A 24,681-nucleotide genomic window follows, 5' to 3' on the forward strand; every position below is an offset into this window, starting at 1 on the left:
TATTTGCTCATACCTTACAGTGCACTAATGTAATTCTAAAGCAATTTGAGATCCTCAGAGGAAACACGAGAAAAACGCAAAATGATTATTAACAACTTCGTGTTCACAACAAACCTTTCCCCATGAAATGTAGGGAGAGGGTTTAGAAAAACCATACTTGGCATTCCTGCAGTGCCGGACCTGAAATCAAGTCATTCAGCGTCGTGTACCTTGCTGCTTCATGTTCTTGAAGGGGAAGAGAGCAGCATTTAAAAAGACAGTAACAGCAATGGTGACCATAAATCATATGCTTTTATTTAACATAAAATGAAACATTAAGATAAAATACACATTTATCCATGTGCTGAAGAACTATTGTATTTTACATTCATTTATGAAGCAGGTAGTTTTACATGACAAAAATAAGGAGTGAGGGGAAGAGGAACTTAATCTGCAATAAGACATAAGCCACAAGGCAGGCTTTCGCTTTTCAAAGTGCTACCTCCAAAGGACACACATATCTCAAAGTGACAAGATACAAATATGCTGTTTTTAGCACTCCTCAGATCCTTCTTAATGCTGGTGAGAAGCTAAGGTGGAATCTTATACAGCATACCCCGAAGCAGACTTTTCAAATTATTTTTATTTTTCATTTGGGGAGAGAATCAGTTTACTAGAATGAACTCTGCCAATCTGCAAAGCTGCCATATTACGGGCCACACATCTCTCTGCTGTGATTGCTGGTTTAATGGAATTGACCCATTACGTTTTTTTAAATGCCTGGAAATTGTGTCATTTCCTCATTAAGGAGGAGAGTGAATTACAATAATCTTACTGTTCAGGTCAAACTTATCACTGGATAACAGAAAATGACAGGTTTCTTATTTGACTACTACTTAGTTAAGTTTGATTGCTTGACTCTGCTAGTTTGCAAAGGGACTATTTCAGAATCAAATTGCCAACGGGCTGCATCAGCAATCAGCTCACTTTCCCCAGTGTTGGGGCTGGAGTTCAGCGGTGATGTCACACTATAAAAGACCAAACCCAGGAATATTAAACTCTTGGCACAGCTTTTTGCATAGAAACACTAATCAGCCTCTGAGAAGTGCAACTGAAAGAAAACCCAGAGGGGAAAAGTTGGCTTCTAAGTTTTAAATGGGGCAGGAAGGGATGGGAGCTGCAGCAGTACCAGCAGGACTAGGAATGTTTAGACAAAGTGCAGATCAAAACAACACATACTGTATATTTGTTTCTAACCCATATATTTTAAATATTAAAACAAATATAAAAACTGTAACTCCACATCAGGGTTGTGGTAACTCAAACTTTGTTCTCAAAATTCATGTCACCAGAATCCTGAGATGGACTTACGGCCTTTGTAGGTACATTTATGTAAAATATAGTTGTGTATATACACACACACACACACACATATACACTCTAGTTATAGATACACAGACACACCCAAACAGTGTCACCTTCTTCTAGTGCAACTGTTCAGAGTGAAAACCCCTTTCAATGTGCAGATTGCAAGTCACAGAAAGAAAGATAAAACGACTTTACTAAAAAATGATCTCACTCTGTGTATGTAAATAGAGGCCTGGCATATTTGGGGGTGTTTGGAAAATAATCTTAACAATAACAAAACTGTCTGTCTTTGAGTTTTCTTTAAAGTCAAACCCTTAACACAAATCAAATAGCTTTTTTGCATTCAATGTCCCTTCCCACAACGCCCGATCACAGAGAGTTTTTGTAAACACAATTCTTGTTTATCCGAGAGATTCCAGCAGTTCCTGCAGAGCGGTTTGGGCTATGGTGAACACAGTGGCTCCAATTTGGGGATACACCTGAGGTGAGCGCAGCGCCTCCAAAAGGTGAAGGCGCAAAGTGTCTGTGTTTCACCTTTATGCACCAGATTCTGGAGCCTTCTGTCAGCCCAGAATAGCCAAAGTGCAGCAAGTTCTAGCCATGCCTCCTCCCTTGCTCCGTATTGCCCCACACCAGGGACTGACAGAGTCAATTCTGTCTCTCTTATGCCACCAAGGGGAGACCTTTCCTGCTGGGGAGATTTGCTAGCTTTACAGCCCCTGTATGTGTGTAGAGTTGGTGTCTGGGGGACAGAGGAAGGCCCAGAATTGGAGCCACTGATCAAAAAGGCAGCAACTTAAATGGATTGGGTTCTTGAATGATTGGGTTAATCTAACCCTGAACATTGCCATAAGAGCTTTACTCTTTATGTATCTGTGATGTAATTATTGGGTGTGGGGGAATGGATGTGATATTACAATACAAATCAGCTGTGACACATACACGATGGACTTTAGTCTAATCCTGTAATGTGCACTGCAACCTCAGCTGCCACTAATTTCAATGGTAATTGAAGATGCTGAGCACTTGACAGGTTTGGGTCCATTATTAGGTAAACTGCACTGGATGTGCTGTATATAATGCACATGTACCATAGCTGATTGTTACAGTAGTCTGCAGCCACCTATCATTTCCCTTCTAACTAGAATTGTGTCTTTTTTATATTCATATAATTTGTGATCTTGTACCTCTGGGAATCCTTGTATCCAAGTTACAGCATCTTGGAAACAGAATTCCTATGATGAATGTTGCCAGCAGTCTCAGCAGATTTACTAGTGCTTCCCCTTAGGGAGTTTTCTAGGGGTCCTGCCCAAGTATAGTAGAAGAAAACCCATTCCATCTTCCAGTAGTGACTGATGGCACACATCACTCTCTACAGTGATAGTGGACCCAAGATCCTAGAAAAGAAAACTCGTTAAGAGAGTGTTGCCTTGAAATCCCAAATATACTGAGGCTCTTGGCAAGTTGTATTCATTCCCCATCTGCACTATCAGAGGATGACATAAGAATTAAACTATTAGCTACATTTATTAAAATTCTAATGGTTGCTTTTGATTTTAGTTGAGTAGCTTTGTACCAGTATGTCTCTTTGGCAGTGCTTGTATAAAGCTCCACCTCAACTCCTTGTCTTCTCACCATTGATTGTTCTGGGATAGGACAGAACATAAACGGACACACAAACAGGACACAAGACTGAAAAAAAAATTCTGTGCTGTATTTCTAAAACAGCTAACCTAGTCCAATTCATTCTTTGCGGCGCGTCAAGCTTTTTTGCTACCCTACAATCTGCTGCAGCAGCAAGAGGCAGTGCTCCTCTCTCTCTCTTTTACATTAATACGCAGGTAGGAACTCCAACCAGCTCAAATATTTTTAATACAATTAAACGTAAAATAAAAGAATATATGAAGTACATACAGTATGTTTATATACATATTTATTTCAAATACTTAAAATTCTTATGTAAAATATGATTCTTCTATATTATTTGTGAAAAAATATGACTTTTAAAATGGTGTCACCTTGAATTTTCTATACATACCCTCTATTCCAATTTAAGTCCCTTTTAAAAAGGCAAAAGACAGACGAAAGTTTATCATCTTCTAAATCATGTTTACAAGCCTTGTGGCCAAACAAAATGAAAGAGCATCTGGTAAACACTATTGGATTTTTGTTTTAAGAATCCCCACTTTTATTGCATTAATGGAAAACCCAAGTGCTTTCAGTTCCCCTGCCAGGGAAATCGTCTCGGCCCTGCTGAGAAACTGCACACACACAATACCCTGTATATCTAGTTCACAAATCTTCCGTTGTCATTTTTTACACAAATATTAAAATATATATTACTTAAAATATATTACTGTAAGCTCTTAAAATTGATCTTCTTTTGTATCAAACGTATAGCGTTAAAAAAAAGTAACAAAGAAAACTCACTGTCACCCTAGCAAACATCTGAGCCGTTCTCCCTGCTGGTAGCAACAGGACGAAGTTTTTAAGAGATTCTCTCTCACCCATGCTGGTTTCACGCACTCTGGATTAATCACAGGTTTCAGAGGAGCAGCCGTGTTAGTCTGTATTCGCAAAAAGAAAAGGAGGACTTGTAGCACCTTAGAGACTAACCAATTTATCTGAGCATAAGCTTTCGTGAGCTACAGCTCACATCATCCAATGAAGTGAGCTGTAGCTCACGAAAGCTCATGCTCAGATAAATTGGTTAGTCTCTAAGGTGCCACAAGTACTCCTTTTCTTTCTGGATGAATTGAAGATAGTTTCCAGAGCTGTGAGATGCCACAGGCAGTAACTTCCTAACAATGGGCTCCTTCCCTCCTGTGATAAAAGCCATGCTAGCTGCAGCAGCTGGCAACACCCAAACGGGAGGATGCCACCCCTTGTCCTCCCACCTCCACTGTAACAGTCACGTTTTCAGAAGTGATCTTCAATTTTGAGTGCTCCACCTAACACCCTTAGGCCTGATTTTCGGAGGTGCTGAAAGCTGGAATTGTGGACACTCCGCAGAATCCAGTCCCCAGGATTGAGGCATCCTAAAACTGGTGGCTACTTTTGAAAAATTACTCTAATGAAGATTACTCTAAATTAAATGCGGAAAGCCTTCCTCATTGGACTAAAGCAAACATAGCCCAGTTCCAATTACAGTGTCCAGCGCTGCCTCCTTTACTCACACGTATATTCTTGTATTCCACAGGACCACTCATGAGAGTGAGAAAGAACTGGGCCCATAACGTTCTTAACAGCCTCTAGAACAATTTAAATGGACATAATTTAAGCAGTAATGACAAGCAGTGAGGACATCTGGCAGTTACTCATCTGTCCAATAATTAACTTTCAGGAAATGGCTTCCTTAACATTTTTACTGTTGCAAACCTAAGTACAACTCTGCTGATAGGGTCCATCATTTACATAGTATCAGTCTTTTCCTCACGTTTAAAAAGAGACATTGTCAACCTAAAAACAAGTTTCCTTCCCTGTTACTAATGCTATCTCAGAAACTTGAAAATCATTTCTAAGATTCCATTTACTTCTCCATTCATGGAATGTGTATATAAAAGTATTTATTCTTTGCACTGAACTGTGAAACCAGACTGATCAGTTTCACTTTCTGGTTCTCATGCTGCAGGGTCTGTATTGCAATCCAAGCAGGGGAAGATTTAAATCTAAATAACCTTTTCTTGTTGTAATGTTTTATGTCACAAACATTGCTTTGACATTAGCTGTTGTAAAATAGTTTGAGTATTCTATTTTACATTGGCATTTATTATAAAGTGCTATCTGTATGCCAAAGCCAAAAATGTTATGTCTAGACTACTCCACAATGTCCCTTGACTAACAGTAGCCAATAGGAAAGGTTTGTTATTTTGCTGGAGGAAACATTTTTAGGACAGATGATTAGAAAGAACTGGGGCTGAAGGGAAAAGTCTTAGCACCAAGACTGCTGACTAACAAAGGGAATACTCCTACTTTGGCTTCAGGTTTTCCTATCTGAAACAACTGTTATTCAATACCCAGCATTGTGAAATGTGCAAAGCTGTCATGGTTTTTGGCAGACCTATTCTTGTTGAAATGTTCAATAATCCAGAACCCATCCTTTCTAATGGTTACCTAGCCGCTTAATGCCCGCTGGTGAACCTAGGGATACTGTTCTATCAAGTTCCAGATAAAGAGCTTGTTTAATCGTGGTGAGATCAAAACCTTCCAGCCAAGAGGATTCATCATATTGGGAAGGGGTAGCAACAGTAAAACTATTGACCCAACCAAATATAGCTAAGGCACTAAACTGAGCTGTAAACCTCTAGATCATCATCTAATAAGGTTATAGTGACCACTAAAAGGGACTGTGGAGTCCTACTGACATCTCAGTGGTCATTACAAATCCAAATTGGACACTTACTAGATCTAGTTCCCTTCTTGCTGGGATAATGACTCTGTAAAGTAATTCAGTTCCTGAAGTAGTATTTCATGCAACAGCAGCTACTTATGACTCACAAGCAGCATCTCACAGAGAGAAACAGGTGAACAGAACACGGGAAGCCGGACATACAAACTCCAACTGAGGTGACGCCACAAATTTTAAGGGAATTGAGGTTGGAATCAAAATTAGAGGCTTTACTTCTATTTTAAAATCTACTGCTGAAAACAAAACTTCAGGTCTTTTAAAGTGAAAGTTGCAACAGGCATAAAATCCCAACCAACACAAACTGGCCCGCAGGCCACTTTGTGCTGTTCCCTCAATGTCTTCTACTCCCTTCTTGTGAGGCTTGTCAACCTAGGAAAATTGCACCTGTATAAACTAGGGTGTGGATTTAAAAACCGATATACCAATATAACTCCCCCTGGATGTCACTATTATTCTGGTGGAAGGGCTTGTCTACATAACCCCCAGTTTGGAATATGGGGTGTGAATTACAGTGGGCACTAGCATGACAAGCTGTAACTCCCCTGCATAGACCATGTGGGTGAGAACTAAAAGGTACCTAGTCTGTGTTTTAACCAGGAGTAAGTCAACAAGAACTAGGTACTCTATAGTTCATGCCTGCAGCATCCACACAGGGGAGTTACAGCATGTACAGCAAAGGGGTGCCTTTTTTGGTTTAGTATATGTCAGTTGGGAAGGAGTTATACCAGTATATATATTTATATATAAACAACATTATACCTATTACCAATGGGGAGATCAAAAACTCGGTACACAGACTGGATATCAACTGACCTTAGACCAATTCGCAGGACAACCAGGCGTACAATCATGAGTTTTGGAAGAAGGCTATAAAAGCTGCTCACCCTGATTGGGGAAGTGGCAAGGAAGAAGAAGATACATCATTATACCAGTATAACTGGTAAAACTTTCCTGTGTAGACAAGCCCTGAGATAGCAAGGAAACAGAAATGGATGTATCTCTCTCAGTGCTTCAGAGAACAGGAGTCTTGTTCATTTTAGTTACCAGTTAGCTGTGTGCATGATACCATAATGTCCATCTGACACTGTATTCCATAATTCAAAGGATGCTTCTTGCACCGGAGGAAAATTGGAAGTATTGCGTTAGTACACTAATGGGCACTTGCTCTAGAATGCACTAGGCCTGTAAAACAAAAGTACACCTTTGTGACAGAATAAGTGTTTTTGCACGGCAGAAGCCAAAATGGTTCTTTTGCTTGGTTTGCTTTTTTGCATGCACACCAACATCACTAGCTATAGTATCTGGTATGTGCCAAATCTGGGGATATTGTTTGCTTACTGGTGAAATGCTGCTGACAGTGCACATTTGGCATGTCTCAAAAAACAAGGGGCTACTTCTGTTGGTGTTAATTTTTCTGCCATGGAGCGATGGATTTAAAAATATTTACCTAGGTACAATTAGGGGACATACTCCCCCAACAAATTTAGGATGAGCAAGACTGAAGATGGGAATATAACACAGTTTATGATATTTCACTGTTGATAATCTTGATTTGGAAGGTGGCACCCACAGACAGGCAGGGAGGGAGATATTTTCAGTATTGAGGGGTTAGGCACTCAACGTTTTCATCAACAAATAAATTGCCACCGTTCGATAAAATGCATTGTGTACAGTCATCTACATTGCCTACATTTAACAACAGCACCCCAGATACTCTTTTCATGTGATGGGAAGGAGGAGGAGTACATTCAAACTGGAAAAAAAGCCCAAAGCTCTGAGAGGACTAGCTAATGGTGTATCTAATGATAACTTATCACACCTACTTTTTTAATATTGCTTCGTTTTAAAAATGCCTTTGGATTAAAAGTGATTTCTATGCCCTTTCATCAAAAAGATACATGAATTTCTATCTAATCAACTTATTTGTTTCTCAAACAGAGACAACATGGACTGGATGCGATTCTTGAGCCTGATGTTCTTTGCTGGGAAGAGGACTTTACCTATAGATAATCTAGTGCTTTGATATTGTGAAATGTGAGCTGGAGTATGCTTAACTCTCACACCATGGGAAGGGCTGGGTATTTAAGTACTTTACGGGTCAGCCTGTTACACATTCTTGTTGCTGAGATGATGGTGCTGTAATACCTGTTCAATTCTGATTGATTAATTTGGGAGACACTGTGAATATTAATGCTCTTGAGAGTGAAGGATTGATATCACTAGCTGCAACCTGGCATTAGGTAGGCCAGCTCTGGGTAATCTCCTCACACACAGCTTTGCCAGTAACCTCATTCATGACAGTAGCCCCCACTATGCCAGTCCTATGATCCCCACCTACTTCTGCCAGTGCTCCTCATTCTTGACTTGTGACTTCTACTGCTAGAATCCTGGGTCTGTGAGTAAAACGTGGAGATCAGGCCAAAGGATTTGATGTTTTGAAACTTGAAGAAATGTCCTCAGGGGACAATGATGCAGCCAACCCAACCCTTGTGTCCCATGCCTTACACTTAGCTAGATATATGATCTTTTCCATACATTAGCTTATTGTGGAGGTCTTCATTATCCATGGCAAGCTTCCTGGCAAACAATATTTCAGCAGGTGTCATTTAGTGCATTTAACTTGTGTAATGTATTGTCCTGTTTGATGGTTGGAAATTGTGGGGGAGACACCTCAGTACTAAGACTGTAATGCCTCATAAAGCAAGTTTCTGACATGTAGTTCAAGTCATATTAGAGATCTCTGCTTTAAATGGTCTCCTAGAGTTGCTGATAGTCACTAGTTGCTTTTTATTACTTGAGTTCTTGAAGATGATGACTACTATAGTTGCCTTTCCAATCTCCCAGAAGTAGTTGAGAACCATGGTGTTGCCTTCCCATGGACAATGTTATTGTAACTGATGAGTTGGAAAGGGGATGGTATGCAACCAAAAAACCCCAGCCACTATTGCACAACCCACTTTGGCTTCCAGAAACCTAGAGTCAGGGGGAAACTGATAGGCAACCATTTGAAAGGCTGTTATAACACTAATGCCTCCCACTTCCCAATCATCTGAATGATCAAAAGACTGAGCCAACCCTGAACTGATGCTCCAAACCTCAAAGTTCTGTGCCAGATAGCATAAAGGCTTAAATCTTCCTGATCTCCCAGTTCTTTTAATTCTTCTTGTTCTTCTCTTTTGCTATGGAAAGACCAAGGGGCTAAAGTTTGGCTGGAAGTTCTGTCATCAATATAGAGCAGAGCTTAGGCTAACCAGGGATAGGGACTGATAGGAGGTGTGGTTAATGAATCTGCAGTACAAGTCAAACATTGTCTCCTAAAAGATTGAAAAAATAATTTTTAAACAAAATAATGTGACATATTTACATGATTCCTTAAGTGCAAACTCTTGTCACAATTCACATAGTTGAGCTCGCTTAGACTCACTATACAACAAGGTGCTCTTTCTTCAATGAACGAAGAACGCTACTCTGTATTCCTGATTCAGTAATGTGTCTCTTGTGCAAGGCAGTAAAACCCCTCTTTCTTCCTGCGAAGAATTTCAAAAGGAGGCACAAAACCAAGCCATCCTTCTCCTCATCTCATATGTCTCAGTTACCGTACTACAAGGCAGGAGACACAGAGCTTAGAGGGGCCAATGCAGTCGTCATGGCAGAAGGCACCACAACCCTTGCACATGATCATGGCTTTCAACCTGCAGTAGCATTTAGAAGGCGAATCCTCCATGTTGTTGTCATCACCAAAGGCTTGAACTGGGATGGTCTGATTGTGGTTGCCAGGGTTCATAGCCTGGCTGGCGGGAATGGTGGTTACAGTCACAGAGAAAGACATAACGTTCCCCATGCTACTGGCCAACTGATTGCACTCAGACAGCCCAGTCATGAGAGACCCTTGGTTCACGTCTGGAGAGGTGGAGACATTTATAGTGCCACTATAACTAGGACCAATGAGCTGTGCTGCAGTGTTTCCATATAGCTTTGAAGGGTGTGAATGGGAAAGCAGTGGAGGCTGCTGCAACACAGAGTCTGCAGATGGTGCAGAAGCGCTGTAAGCCTCAGGATTGCGGTGCATCATTTTTCCCCTCATAGCATGTGCCATTTGCTCCTGGGCTGCCTGAATTAAATCTCGTGCTAATGCAGTTCTATCAAACACCTGGCCTCCTGGGAACTGGTGAACACTCTCCGGGCGGGCTGCTGCTTGCTGAGATAAGACTGCCTCCTTCTTTACATTCTTTCTAACAGGCACATTGCAATCTGAAGAAGCGTTTACGCTTTGTGATACCTGTTCTCTTTCATGCTGGCCAGAGACCTGGGAAACCAGGGGTTCCTCTTTTACAATGATATGTTCATGTTCATCACCAGTACTCTCATCATCTGCATCTTCTTCAGCACTGCTACTACTATTGCCAGCTATTTCTTCACATTCCTCACATTCTATTTTTGGATCATCAGAAGGATCGTGCAGACACAAGCGGTTCTCAGGATTCATGGACAGACCTCTCCTGAAACTCTCTGAGCTGCGACCATAGGTGGAAATATTCAGCAGGTAATGGCCAGACATAGCAGGCTTGGATGTCCTCCTGCCCATGAAACCCAGCATGAATCTCTGACTGGTGGAGCTGTTGTCTAACTGGAAACCTGAGTGAACGAGGCTGAGCTGTGAAGGCTGCAGGACTGAAAACAGATTCTGCCTCTGGACCCGCTTGATAAGAGTCTGAAGGATCTGCTCTTGAGTGGCTTTGTCGAGTGCCTCTTGGCACTGGTATTGGTCAATACTAGTGCTCCTCAGGTCCTTTCCGGAGAAGAGGGGAAAGGTCCTTGGAACATGGGGCAGCTGCCTGCTTGGGAAAAATATCTTTCCAAGTTGCTGCATGGCTAAATTTGATTGTCTCTCGCCACTTTCCCCTCCAGAGCCATTCCCAGCTGTGCTTGTGGCACTGGAAAATGCCGACTCTTTTGATTCATTTGGAGCTAGTGGGACAGTTTTCATTTCTACTTTGGTGAGAGGCTTAGGCATGATTAGTTCCATTGGGACATCTTTACCTTGGAGCAGCTGGGTGACCAAAGGATTGTTAGCAGGAATACTGGAGCTCGTCTTCAGGAGGGGCCCACTTGTGCTCAAGGGAGCTAGATGTACTTTAAGGCTAGGGGCTACTGACAAAGTGCTATAGGATGGAGTAGATATAGTAGATGCTACCACAACACCAGCCTGAGTTTCTGAGGTTACCGCTGTCAGCGAAGACATCAGAGGGGAAAGAGGTTTGCTCTTAGGAATACTTAAGCTGGTCTCTTCTGTGGCAGTAAGTGCTGACTTAGTCACATTTTTGTCAATACCTGCTCTGGATACATTGACATAGACTGCTTCATCCCTGACAGGTGGTGCCCCTGAGATCTGGCTTAGACCTGCTGGAGCTGAAGGTGCTCTCTCTTGTCTGTCATTACTGAGAGTATATATGTGGCTTGAGACCACAGATGGTCTGGAAACCTGACTTACAGTCACATTGGGAGGGCTCACTTTTATTCTGTTCATTTTCTCTAATGCTGGTGGGGCTGGTGATGATGAATCTTTGCCTCCGTTGCTGGTTGCAGTTCTGGATTGTACTGTGGGCGTTTGCTGTAGCTGTGCTCTAGAGACACTGAGAGGTGATGTCCACTCCGTGGCCTGGGTCTCCGCTTGGGAATGGGACCCTGGACAATGGGGAAAAGGCCTTCTCGTACTTCCCCCGCTTCCAGTTCCTGCCAGTTCCAGTGCACTGCCTTTAATTCCAGTTTCATTGGTTCCACTTGCTGCTGTACTATTCTTCTCCTCTCTTCCTCCCCCGCCTGGGCCACCACCACCTCCTGGGCCGGGCCCTGGGACGGCTCCCCCATTGGAGGCGGCGGCAGCGGCGGCGGCTGCAGCAGCTGCCCTCTGGGCCTTGGCCAGCTGGGCTTTTGCTTTGATGTCTGCCAAAGTTCTGGCCCCTGTTCTTCCAGGACTGGTGACAGAGGTTGGAAAGCAAGCCCTGGGAGAGACCTGGCTAGCAAGAAATGGCATCGGGGAGATTCTGGAGACAGGAATCTGGAAAAAAGTAGGAAAGAGACACCATTGAGCAGAAGGGAATTTTCTATCCACAAATTCTAAACCTGCAGCATTCAGAAATGTATACATTAAGACAAATCCTTAGTAGTCTTCAGTTAAATTAAATGGGAAAAATGGCTGGTAAAACTATCTAATTTAATCCTGTGGTACCAACTTGTGAAGGGGCTTTCACAACTGTGCCACTCTATTGACCTGAAATACCCTCTGACAAGAGTGCATGTGTTAGAGAGCTTTATTTAACCTAATCAGCAGGCCAGCAGACTCCCGTGGCCACATAGCAGGTCTTGGTATTCCTGTATCAACTACTTTCATTACTATAACATGAAAGTAGTGGGATTTATATGGACAGTTGAAATCAAAATAGACACAAAACATTTTTGTAAGAGTTACCAGTGGAAGTGGCCTGTATAACCCCATGATGGACTTGGCTCCAGTTTCCTTTACCTTGAGTGGGGGAACCTTTCGCCCCTGTGCCCCCTCCCCAGCCGCAGGAAAGGACTGTGGTTGGGTCCGAAATGACTGCTGGTACTGGCAGTTGTCCATGATTCGTGGCTTTTTTTCAGGACTGATTGGTGCTTCTTCCTGACTCTCTGACTTCCTCTTGAGGCCCTCAGCACTGACATCCATTTGTTCAGTTGCAGGGGGTTCCTTTTTAGGTGTCTCCTGGGGAGTCACTTGACTCGCCATGCTTGCCACTGCTTCGCCTGCTTTGGGGCTCTTTGGTTTGTTTGGGGCCAAGGCTGAGGTGCTTGTGTTCCCCTTTACTGACAGATCCTTGGATGGAGTGTGCTGTCTTTCTTCTTCTGGTTTCTGACCAGAGGCAGCTTGTGGCTTCGCTTGCATTGATTCCTCAGTACCCTTCAGAGGCCTAGAGAGAGTTTGGTCATTAAGTTTCGGTGCATTGTTAGCTGAGGAATTTACAGATGCTGCAGGTTTGCCTATTTGGAGATGCACATCTTCTCTTCTTTCCGCTCCTCCTTTTTTCACGGCTGGTGGTGGTACCTGCAGCGCCTGTGCTTTAGACTCTGACAGAGGAGTTCTGTCTTCTTTTCTGGGTGGTGCCTTGGAGACTAGCATGCATTTCATCTGTTCAGCTGGTGGATTCCTGGCCTGTGTGTCAGGAGTGCTGGTGTATGTTGTCAGTCTCTTGGACTCTTCAGGACTCATTCCAGAACTAACAAGAAAGAAGAAAAAATATGTTTTGTAAAACGTATGTCTGAAAAAAGCATTCTTTTGCCATGAAAATGGGGGCAGCGGGTTCTGTATCCATATGAGAACCTAAAGAAACACTTCACACATGTCATTTCCCCTGATTTTAAGACCACCATTTCTGATGCTCTTCATTGTAGCTATCACTCTTCCAACCCACACAGAACTTAATGGTCCTGCACCAGCGCTCTTTAAAAATCAACCAAAAGGGCCCTGTTACATGGCACAAGGCTCTCCTTCTACACAGATGCTAATTATCCCAGGTCACAAACTGAGAAGGATTTGACCAATGGTTAAACTGTTCAACATACAAGAAGCTACTATGGCTGGCTATAAAAGGTCCCTTTAAGCAGCCATCCCTGGATATAGCCAGGGATGGCTGCTTAAAGGGACCTTTTATAGCCAACCCAGGAGAGTGCACCATTTTTTTTCAGCATTTTGTGTAGTACTGAAGCACCCTCAGTCTAAAAAAGTTAAGGAATAAACTTCCTCCAGGAGAGCACTTCTGTTTGCAGATGATTAAAGATCTCCACACCTAATATCTTTCTCAACCCTGCACCCTCACGAAGGATACTCTTGGCAGACAGAGATGTCATGTGGTACAACAGTATCCATTTCTGAGAAGTGCAGAAATCAGACCTGCAGCTCCCTCCAATCCTGCCCTTGTACAAGGAATCTCCATTAGTGTGTTGTCCCTACTGCAGGGGTATCATTTACTACAGGCCAAGAGGGGCAGTTGCCCTCCCCAGATCTTGGTCTGCTCCCCTCCCCCTGACTTTTCATAGGTCTATATTCTCCATGATGTCTTCCACTTTTGGTTCACCTCATACTTTTCAGGATATACTATAATCACATAGAATGTTCTATATGCTGACAACCCCTCCCCCACCCCCATAAGAATTTTTCTGAAATAATGCCCCTTCTGCAAGAACCTGGAGACACTGCAGGAAAGGACACTTGACTTTTTAGTGAAGTCCATTCTTGTTAAGTGTATTTTAAACAAGGGCTTAACCTTTCGGGCAGTTTCCCAAACGAAGACCTCATCTCTATCAGCCAGCGCCTGCTGCCCCACATCCGTCTGTGTCACTAACCCACAAGAACTTGGGTACTCTCATGAGAATAAGGTTTGGCGCAGCCCAAGCTCCATGTGGGTGAAAGCAGCACAGATGAATGGGGCAGAAGGCGAGGTGATGTCCCAGAACTGAGCAGAGCTCCTCATCATTGAAGTTCTGTAGCGAGATGAACACTTTATTGATTATTTTTATAATATCAATCCTACCTCTGTTCTTTTAACTTTCTTATAGCATACAGCTACTGATTGAGAAACCTGAAATGTCCTGCAAACCCTCATCCCAAAGTGGGGAGGCAGGCTGCTTGTAACTAGGAATAAGTCAGACAGAAAAATCTGTGAAATCCACACCATACTTATTCTGAGAGTTCAGCTCAAGAGCGTGTGAATCAAGACACACAGGGAATTCACAGGGTTCGGCACAGCTGCGGAACATGTGAAGGTCAAAAATCACAATCAAAGACAAAGTAAATGTCAAATAAATTGGTTGGCTGGAATATGCCAAGAGAACCTTAAGAGATGGACCTTCCAAACCTGTGAGGATGGGGGTGGGGAAGAGAGCCGTGAAGCCTAGACTACATCCATCACGACAGCAGGCAAGAGACACTAAAGCTAGACTGGACAGAGCACTGGAAACCAGGCTTTAGGGAACAATCCAGCACAGACCAGGAATTAACTAGATGACCTAATAGGTCTTTTCTGTGATTCCATTACAGCCAGATGGAGTTGACCCTCGATCAACCTAGAAGCCCAGTGAAAAAGAGGGTCCCCTGAAAGAAAATGAGCTCCGAATTCTGGGAACTGGTGCCTCAGCACATGCCATGAGAGAAAAGACAATCCAGGTTCTTACCTTTGACCATAGTAACTCTCAAAGAATCGTTCCTTCCATAGCTCCACCTTCTTCTCCTTTTCAATCTCCTGCCGTATTCTCAGTTGCATTTCTGGGGTGAACTCACCTGCAATACACAAAGAGGGACATCAGCAAGAAGGTCAATCAATAAGAAGAATTAGGCCAATTGCAATCATGAGAGACAGCCAGACTTCAGGATCCCTGTCATTTTTTAGATAAACCAGTGCATTGGGAACTAGTTCAGCAAGGTTTCTTTTACAGGCTATATATTATTACAGATGTAACACAATGGCCTTGACTTGCAACTATTAGTTTACTCGTACTGTCTTTCAAGAGGGGATGTAAAACCAAGGCCTTGTGGTTATTTAAGAATCCTATGGCAGTATTTGCAGTTAATAGGGATTAAGCCTCAAATGTTCTAACAAATTCCAGCTTGGGTACTTGCATTCTGCCTCTTTAAATTCCCCTTTCAATTTCAGCTATAAATAGGATTATTCTTTACTTCCTGTTCTAAACTATTGGGTAGTGTTGCTGGGTGCCATTAAACCACTTTTGTAGTCCAGAGGTGGCTGCACTCCATGCCTAGTGAAATATCAATAATGTTATTTAATTTTACAACTCTGCCTGTCATAAAAGTTAAAAATAAGCTATCAAAACATGTCAAGTAAACCTAAAAACCTTCCCACATCAGAATATACCCCTCCCCATTAAAAAAAGGCAGGGGGCTGGGAAAACAGCTGGGGTTTGCAGTGTTGTATGAAGCCAGACTTCGGCAGATCATGAGAAGGGAAGGAAATTCCTAAGCCAAGAACTCATAGATGCCAGCCCACTTCCATTTAAACCACAGAGCTGTTAACTAAGGATCCATTGAGGATCCTAGCTGCCATGCTATTACACTATGAGAGCCACAGTTCTCTCAAACAGCCAAGACTCAATTCACTGAAGACTGTATAAATCAAAAATACTTTAACCTTCTTCTAGAAATCAGTTGGCAGCCATTGCAGATCACAGAGGAATGGTGTAATGTGCTCCCTGTGTGGAAAATAAACAGCTGGCTGCCCTCCAGTAACGGTGGTTCTCTGATACGCTGCAGCCTGCGTGGCTCCCACTGCAGGTGCGCATGTGCCTCGTGTGAGGCAGGAATCTTTTCAAAGCCGCATGCGCACCCTCTGCCTCCCCATGCTCCTGTACAAGGGCATTAGAGGCAGAGCAACTGCAAGCCTTCCTCAGGCCCCTTGCAACTCAAAGCCTGGGATTTCCGAGTACTCCAAAAAGCAGGGAAGAAGGGTGGGTCATGTGATCCACCCCAACTGCAGCATCTCCAAGGATCACAGTTACTGTAGAGCACCGGTTCTCAAACTGCGGGTCAGGACCCCAAAGTGGGTCGCGACCCCATTTTAATGGGGTTGCCAGGGCTGGCTTAGACTTGCTGAGGCCTGGGGCCAGAGCCGAAGCCTGAGCCCCACTTCCCGGGTCCGAAGCTGAAGCTTGAGCCCCACCGCCTGGGGCTAAAGCCAAAGCCTGAAGGGCTTCAGCCCTGGGCAGCGAGGCTCAGGTTACAGGCCCCCTGCCTGGGGCTGAAGCCCTTGGGCTTCGGGTTTGGCCTCCTCGGCCAGAGCAGAGGGGCTTGGGCTTTGGCCCCCGCACCTAGGGCGGTGGGGCTTGGGCAGGCTCAGGCTTCGGTCCCTGCTCCTGGGGTCGTGTAGTAATGTTTGTTGTCAGAAGGGGGTTGCAGTGCAATGAAGTTTGAGAGCCCCTGTGTAGAGTAAGTAAGGGTTCTTTTTTCTTCAAGTGTGTGTCAGCGTGGATCCCACTGTAGGTGACTGGCAAGTAGTATTCTCTCGGGATGGGCGGAATGAGAAGTATTAACTGCATCAGTCAAACAGATTGGAATACTGCTTTCCCAAACTTGGCATCTGACCTAGCAGCTAAATCCTCAGACTGGCTGTTCTCTAAACCAATCAGATGAAGCTATAGGATGGTGGTACACAAAGCATGTTTCCGCCACACTGTCATCCAGACAAGGATGTATTGACATTCGTAATTTTAGTACATCTTTGAAATAAAGCAACTGAGATAGAATAGTGCCTCACTTGCTTTGAGAAACAACATCTCTGTATGCATTTAGAAGCAGTGGTCAGCATGCAGCCCAGGGGACAAATGAAGCTCAAATGTTTTGCAATATGGCACATGGCTGCCCTTTTCTTCTGTATAAAAGTGTGGCGCACAGAAACTGCCAGTTCCAATGACAGTGTGGCTTGGATGAAGATGGAATGTTTCACTCTGCTTACCTATAGCCTCTGCAGGTTCGCACCTGTGTATAAATGAAATTTATATGCAGGTTTTATAAGTGAACCATGTTTGGCCACCCCAGTTTAGTCCTTCTTTTCTAATGAGAACAGTGCATCTCCACTACCATCCCAGCACTGTATTTTTCCAGTATCTCTGCCTCATCTCACTCATTACCTCCAGAGACAGTCTTCTTGCCATGTGCTGCAAGTCACATTTTTTCAAAGGACAAGTCTCCAATAAAACCTCCTCTCTGCTCTTCAGTCTGGATAACCACCAGCTGGCACTTTGTCTTCACTGACATTTTGAGTGCAGCTGTTTTTGCTTGTTAAATCACTATAGGACTGGAATTTCTCCCTGAAATCTCCATTATGCATTCACTAAACACCTTTTATTCAACATGTAGAGAGAGTCTGATTATATTAATTAAAGAAACAGAATAAAATATTAAGATGAATGGAAAATGGGTGAACAACATTCACGATGTAGATGTCAAAGTGCTGTTGGCTGATTCAGAAGAATGCCTGATGAAGTTGGTGGCAATTATGTATGAATATGGCAGAGTATGGTCTAGAACTGAATGTGGATAAGGCATGGTGGTATGCAAGAATCCTGGGAAAACATGCAAGATTCCAATGAATGACACGGCTGTACAGCAAGTGAGATTATTGCTTTAGGAAGCATCATTATGGAAGATCAGAAACTGAAGTCAGTACCAAAACAGCAAGGGTGAGACACATTCTGGAAGAATCAACATCTGATGAGAAGAAACACAAATCTGAAGATTTAAGTCCAGCTCCTAAAAACTTACATTTGGCCTGTGTTAAACTACCTCTGTGAAACACGGACATGCACACAATTGATAATAAAGAAATTACAGTTCTTTGAATTATGGTGTTCTAGAAGAATTCTAAAAATATCATGGATAGGCTGCATAACCAACAAAAAGATATGGAGATGACTGGAACTCAAACACTAGTCAGAGATCTTATGAAAAGAAAGGTTTGATTTGCAGAGCACATTTTAAGGGGTTCAGCAGGCAATGCATGTTTATGGGCACTGGAAAGGAAAGCTGATGGAAGAAGAACACAAGGCAGAAAAAAGAAGACCTTGGGGGCGGACCATGTGGTATCCATGGGGGGATCGAGAGGATTATTTACCCACAAAAAGATTAGAAAAGGATCATAATAAGGAAATCGAGGCTCAGGTTATCTTTAGTGGGATTCTGCCTGTTCCTAGAGAAGGGCAACAAAGGTGTGACAAGATTATGACTATCAACAGATGGCTTAGGCAGTAGTGCTATATGGAGGGCTTTGGCATGTATGGCCACTGGGAGGCATTCATGGACAGAGGACAGTTCTCTCGGGATGGACTTCATCTGAGTAGGGAAGGAAATAGACTTCTAGGATGGAGGCTGGCACAACTGATTAAGAGAGCTTTAAACTAGGAATTAGGGGGAGATGGTTGGGAGATGTCCAGGTAATCTCCACGCCGGATTTTAGCATTGAGAGGAAAGAAAACGAAGTAAGAGAGGATACAGCTGTGGGTAGGAGGAAGGGTAGTGTAGATACCAGTCTGATAGGTTATACTGGCTCTAGAATGACCGTGCCTAATCGGGTACAGAATGTGAGTGAGGCCAAACAGCAAAAATTAAGATGTTTGTACACCAATGCGAGGAGCCTAGGTAACAAAATGGAGGAACTAGAGCTACTGGTGCAGGAAGTGAAACCAGATATTATAGGGATAACAGAAACATGGTGGAATAGTCGTCATGACTGGACTACAGGCATTGAAGGGTATGTGCTGTTTAGGAAAGACCAAAATAAAGGTAAAGGTGGTGGAGTAGCACTGTATATCAAGGATGAGGTAGAATGTAAAGAAATAAGAAGCGATGGAATGGATAAGACTGAGTCCGTCTGGGCAAAAATTACATTGGGGAAGAAAACTATTAGAGTCTCCCCTGGGATAGTGCTTGGGGTGTGCTATAGACTGCCGGGATCTAATTTGGATATGGATAGAGCCCTTTTTAATGTTTTTAATGAAGTAAATACTAATGGAAACTGCGTGATCATGGGAGACTAACTTTCCAGATATAGACTGGAGGACGAGTGCTAGTAATAATAATAGGGCTCAGATTTTCCTAGATGTGATAGCTGATGGATTCCTTCATCAAGTACTTGCTGAACCGACTAGAGGGGATGCCATTTTAGATTTGGTTTTGGTGAGCAGTGAGGATCTCATAGAAGAAATGGTTGTAGGGGATAATCTTGGCTCAAGTGATCATGAGCTAATTCAGTTCAAACTGAACGGAAGGATTAACAAAAATAAATCTGCAACTAGGGTTTTTGATTTCAAAAGGGCTGACTTTCAAAAATTAAGGAAATTAGTTAGGGAAGTGGATTGGACTGAAGAATTTATGGATCTAAAGGTAGAGGAGGCCTGGGACTATTTTAAATCAAAGCTGCAGAAGCTATCGGAAGCCTGCATCCCAAGAAAGGGGAAAAAATTCATAGGCAGGAGTTGTAGACCAAGCTGCAGGAGCAAGCATCTCAGAGAGTTGATTAAGAAAAAGCAGAAAGTGGAAGAAGGGAGGGATCAGCAAGGAAAGCTACCTTATTGAGGTCAGAACATGTAGGGATAAAGTGAGACAGGCTAAAAGTCAAGTAGAGTTGGACCTTGCAAAGGGAATTAAAACCAATAGTAAAAGGTTCTATAGCCATATAAATAAGAAGAAAATAAAGAAAGAAGAAGTGGGACCGCTAAACACTGAGGATGGAGTGGAGATCAAGGATAATCTAGGCATGGCCCAATATCTAAACAAAGACTTTGCCTCAGTCTTTAATAAGACTAAAGAGGATCTTAGGGATAATGGTAGCATGACAAATGGGAATGAGGATATGGAGGTAGACATTATTATATTTGAGGTAGAAGCGAAACTCGAACAGCTTAATGGGACTAAATCGGGGGGCCCAGATAATCTTCATCCAAGAATATTAAAGGAATTGGCACATGAAATTGCAAGCCCATTAGCAAGAATTTTTAATGAATCTGTAAACTCAGGGGTTGTACCATATGATTGGAGAATTGCTAACATAGTTCCTATTTTTAAGAAAGGGAAAAAAAGTGATCCGGGCAATTATAGGCCTGTTAGTTTGACATCTGTAGTATGCAAGGTCTTGGAAAAAATTTTGAAGGAGAAGGTAGTTAAGGACATTGAAGTCAATGGTAAATAGGACAAAATACAACATGGTTTTACAAAAGGTAGATGGTGCCAAACCAACCTGATCTCCTTCTTTGAGAAAGTAACATTTTTTTTTAGACAAAAGAAAAGCAGTGGATCTAATTTACCTAGATTTCAGTAAGGCATTTGATACCGTGCCACATGGGGAATTATTAGTTAAATTGGATAAGATGGGGATCACTAGGAAAATTGAAAGGTGGATAAGGAATTGGTTAAAGGGTAGACTACAACGGGTCCTACTGAAAGGTGAACTGTCAGGCTGGAGGGAGGTTACCAGTGGAGGTCCTCAAGGATCGGTTTTGGGACCAATCTTATTTAATCTTTTTATTACTGACCTTGGCACAAAAAGTGGGAGTGTGCTAATAAAGTTTGCGGATGATACAAAGCTGGGAGGTATTGCCAATTTAGAGAAGGACAGGGATATCCTACAGGCGGATCTGCATGACCTTGTAAACTGGAGTAATAGTAAAAGGATGAAATTTAATCATGAGAAGTGTAAGGTCATGCATTTAGGGATTAATAACAAGAATTTTAGTTATAAGCTAGGGACGCACCAATTAGAAGTAACAGAGGAGGAAAAGGACCTTGGGGTATTGGTTGATCATAGGATGACTATGAGCCGCCAATGTGATATGGCCGTGAAAAAAGCTAATGCGGTCTTAGGATGCATCAGGAGAGGTATTTCCACTAGAGATAAGGAGGTTTTAGTACCGTTATACAAGGCACTGGTGAGACCTCACCTGGAATACTGTGTGCAGTTCTGGTCTCCCATTTTAAGAAGGATGAATTCAAACTGGAACAGGTACAGAGTAGGGCTATTAGGATGATCCGAGGAATGGAAAATTTGTCTTATGAAAGGAGACTCAAGGAGCTTGGCTTGTTTAGCCTAACTAAAAGAAGGTTGAGGGGAGATATGATTGCTCTCTATAAATATATCAGAGGGATAAATACCGGAGAGGGAGAGGAATTATTTAAGTTCAGTACCAATGTGGACACAAGAACAAATGGATATAAACTGGCCACCAGGAAATTTAGACTAGAAATTAGACGAAGGTTTCTAACCATCAGAGGAGTGAAGTTTTGGAATAGCCTTCCAAGGGAAGCAGTGGGGGCAAAAGATCTATCTGGCTTTAAGATTAAACTCGATAAGTTTATGGAGGAGATGGTATGATGGGATAATATGGTTTTGGTAATTAAATATTCATGGTAAATAGGCCCAATGGCCTGTGATGGGATATTAGATGGGGTGGGATCTGAGTTACCCAGGAAAGAATTTTCTGTAGTATCTGGCTGATGAATCTTGCCCATATGCTCAGGGTTTAGCTGATCGCCATATTTGGGGTTGGGAAGGAATTTTCCTCCAGGGCAGATTGGAAGAGGCCCTGGAGGTTTTTCGCCTTCCTCTGTAGCATGGGGCACGGGTCACCTGCTGGAGGATTCTCTGCTCCTTGAAGTCTTTAAACTACGATTTGAGGACTTCAATAGCACAGATACAGGTGAGAGGTTTTTTGTAGGAGTGGGTGGGTGAAATTCTGTGGCCTGCGTTGTGCAGGAGGTCAGACTAGATGATCATAATGGTCCCTTCTGACCTAAATATCTATGAATCTATACCAAACGGGCTATCATGGCTGCAAACCTCCAGTAATGGAGATGCCACATAAGAAAAAACTCCTCAGAAGTTCACAGTTTACAGCTCCTTGCTTCCCAGTGGCGAGAGACTCACCTTCTGACAACCTCTCCTTCCAGCCCTGGGCAGCTGAAGTGAAGAACTCATTGTTGAGTGCGGAGCCACTCATCTTCATCAAACCGTCTGCCCCAACCTGAGAGAAACAATAAAGCAAGCAAATGTTAGCTCACTGAATTCAGATTTAAGTGACACGTAGAGGAGCAGAGTCTGGTCCGAAGATCACTACTTGGACAGACAATGCCTCATGGCACTCCAAAGCTGCTCTTCTGATTGATCCAGGAGTAAAATTAATGGCCCCAGAAGGCCCTCCTTCACCTAAGTCTGGGTCCAGTAGAATCCTGGTGGATTTCTCTTGCCCTTCCATCTTCACCCCAATCCTTTACCCTCCCACTGCCATGTACGCAGACACAATAAAAACCCTGGACAAATGAGAATTACAGGACCCTACAGGAGACAGGGAGAAACACAAGCTGATGCTTTACAAGTTGCACTACTCATAACAGAAAAGAAGCATTACAACTACCTCTCAAAAGGCTTCTGCAGGTACACGCTGCCCTCCCTTCTAAATGATCACAGAGTAAACTCTGAGCTGCTGTCAAAAGCAGCAATGCTGGCAATTTCCAGGGGAAAACAAAATGGCACACAAAGAGGAAGTCAGGGACATCAGAAGCAGCATTTTAAAAGTCAGTCGCATTGTTTATTTGTACTTTCCTGTCTGTCTCCAAATATTGTTTCTTGTCTTAGACTTAGACTGTAAGCTCCTTGCAGCAAGGACCATCTTTATGTTTTGTGTTTCTAAAGTGCCTACCACAATGGCGGCCTGGCCCACTAGGGCTCCTAGGTGCTATGAAAATATATATAATAAATAATAATAGAAGTGTTAAATGCACAGAATCACGTCCCTAGATATTGCAGACAGAGCTGTGCCCAATGGGGGAGCAGACAGTACAGCCTAGGAAATAATAATCAACCAAATAGAACAGCTACGCTTCAGTGTGGTGTGCAAAAAGAGAAAGCGTGTGCTCTTGGCCAGTAGCTGTACACTTGCCACTTAGGGGAACGATAACAGGGGTAAAGGAGAAGGTCTGGGTTTCTTTCTGCCCGATGTATCATAGAATTACAAGTCTCATATTATCAGAAACAAGCAAAAATCACACCGGGAAGAAGAATCATGTAGCAAGCTTTCAACAATGCAAGATTTGTTTCTTTAAGAGAAGCATTGTTTTCACTTAATATCAGCATTTGTGATGTAGATAATTTAGTTTAAAATAATGGCAGTGACTATCAGTGGGTTTGCGTGGGACAGACTTACAGTGAGATCTACAATGAGGGGCAGCCGAGCAGCTGTGTTGTAATGATTTGGGAAAGCAGAGATCTTTCTCCTGCTCCAATACACGCTGCTCCACTGTAGGGAGCAGAATCCCTCACCCCAGCCATGGCATGGTCTATGTGCACTCTTGGCGTGGCTGGGTGTGGGGACATGCTTCTCTCAGCATCAGGTATCAGCAATTGCTGGAGGCCCGTTGGAGGGCTGGGTGGACCGTGGGTCATGTCTGGTAAAGCACACTTTTGGTATGTATCTTTCTGCTCTCTACAAGCCCATTAGGTAGTATTTTGATTTTCTGCACCAACACCCACACCATCCACTGGATCACAGCCAAACACATGGAAGACAAGTGTGTGACCATGCAGATGTGGCACATCTGTGGCTTTACCTCTTCCCTTCTCCAGTTTTCTAGTTTAAGCAACTTTCCTTCTCCAGTTTATAGAGCCTGCAAATTCCCTGAGGAGCAAAATAGCACTGAGAGTGGTGGGTAGTTCTAAGAAAATTACCACAGTCTTATCTGAAATCTAAAATCCATCATCATGGGTCAGACAACATTTTTTCAACTACTCAGAACTCTTTCCCAATCAAATTCTGATTCAGCACAGTGACTTGGCATGCAGGGTGAACTAGATTGCACAAGCTATAGCTTTGGTAAAACAAGATCACACTGCAGGAAGAAAAGGAATGCAGGGTAGGAAGAATCTCTGACTTTCTAACGGGGTTGCCAGCAGGAAAATGTGCACTGTTTGCTAGGGCAGAAATTCTCACGAGTTTAAGTAAGCCCAGGTTTTAATCCACAAAAAATCATCCCAGCAGCCTCCCTGCCTAATTTTTAGGTTAGTCTGCAGTTTACAGTGCAGGGCCCCTGTGGCTTTCTATGCAGAGAGGTCTAAAGGGTATTCCCCAATGTAATCCCAGTGTTGTTGTGCTTTTGGAGCTGGAGAAAGAGGAAGAAAAGACCTGCAAATAGGTTACTCTAGAAGTCAGAGGTATATTGATTGTAAGTACTGCTGGAGGAAGTTACAAAATAGCATTTAGCAGAGGCGCTTTCTGAGGTTATAGTGAAACTAGACAACCTTTCCAAGCTGTAACCAAAAGGGCTCACAGTTCCCATTTGAAGGGGGATAAAACAAGTTTACTAACAAAGTTGGGGCACTGTACCCTGGGCATTTTAT

At 43.1% G+C, this 24,681-nt stretch overlaps 1 protein-coding gene across 21 annotated transcripts in view; it reads right to left on the reverse strand.

Annotated features, from left to right (window-relative positions):
- Positions 1–272: 272 nt before the first annotated feature.
- ASXL2 (ASXL transcriptional regulator 2) overlaps positions 273–24,681 on the reverse strand; it is a 241,609-nt gene continuing 217,200 nt past the window's right edge. For all 21 annotated transcript variants that reach the window (XM_043542007.1, XM_043542006.1, XM_043542005.1 and 18 more), the window contains 4 exons: positions 22,216–22,312; positions 14,963–15,068; positions 12,279–13,008; positions 273–11,813 (listed from right to left, as the gene is read on the reverse strand). In XM_043542007.1, the coding sequence (XP_043397942.1) occupies positions 9,348–11,813; positions 12,279–13,008; positions 14,963–15,068; positions 22,216–22,312 (3,399 nt within the window). In that variant the 3' untranslated portion in view covers positions 273–9,347. The remainder of the gene's footprint in view (positions 11,814–12,278; positions 13,009–14,962; positions 15,069–22,215; positions 22,313–24,681) is intronic.

The sequence above is a fragment of the Chelonia mydas genome, chromosome 3 (assembly GCF_015237465.2).
Source record: "Chelonia mydas isolate rCheMyd1 chromosome 3, rCheMyd1.pri.v2, whole genome shotgun sequence".
NCBI classification, from domain to species: Eukaryota; Metazoa; Chordata; order Testudines; family Cheloniidae; genus Chelonia; species Chelonia mydas.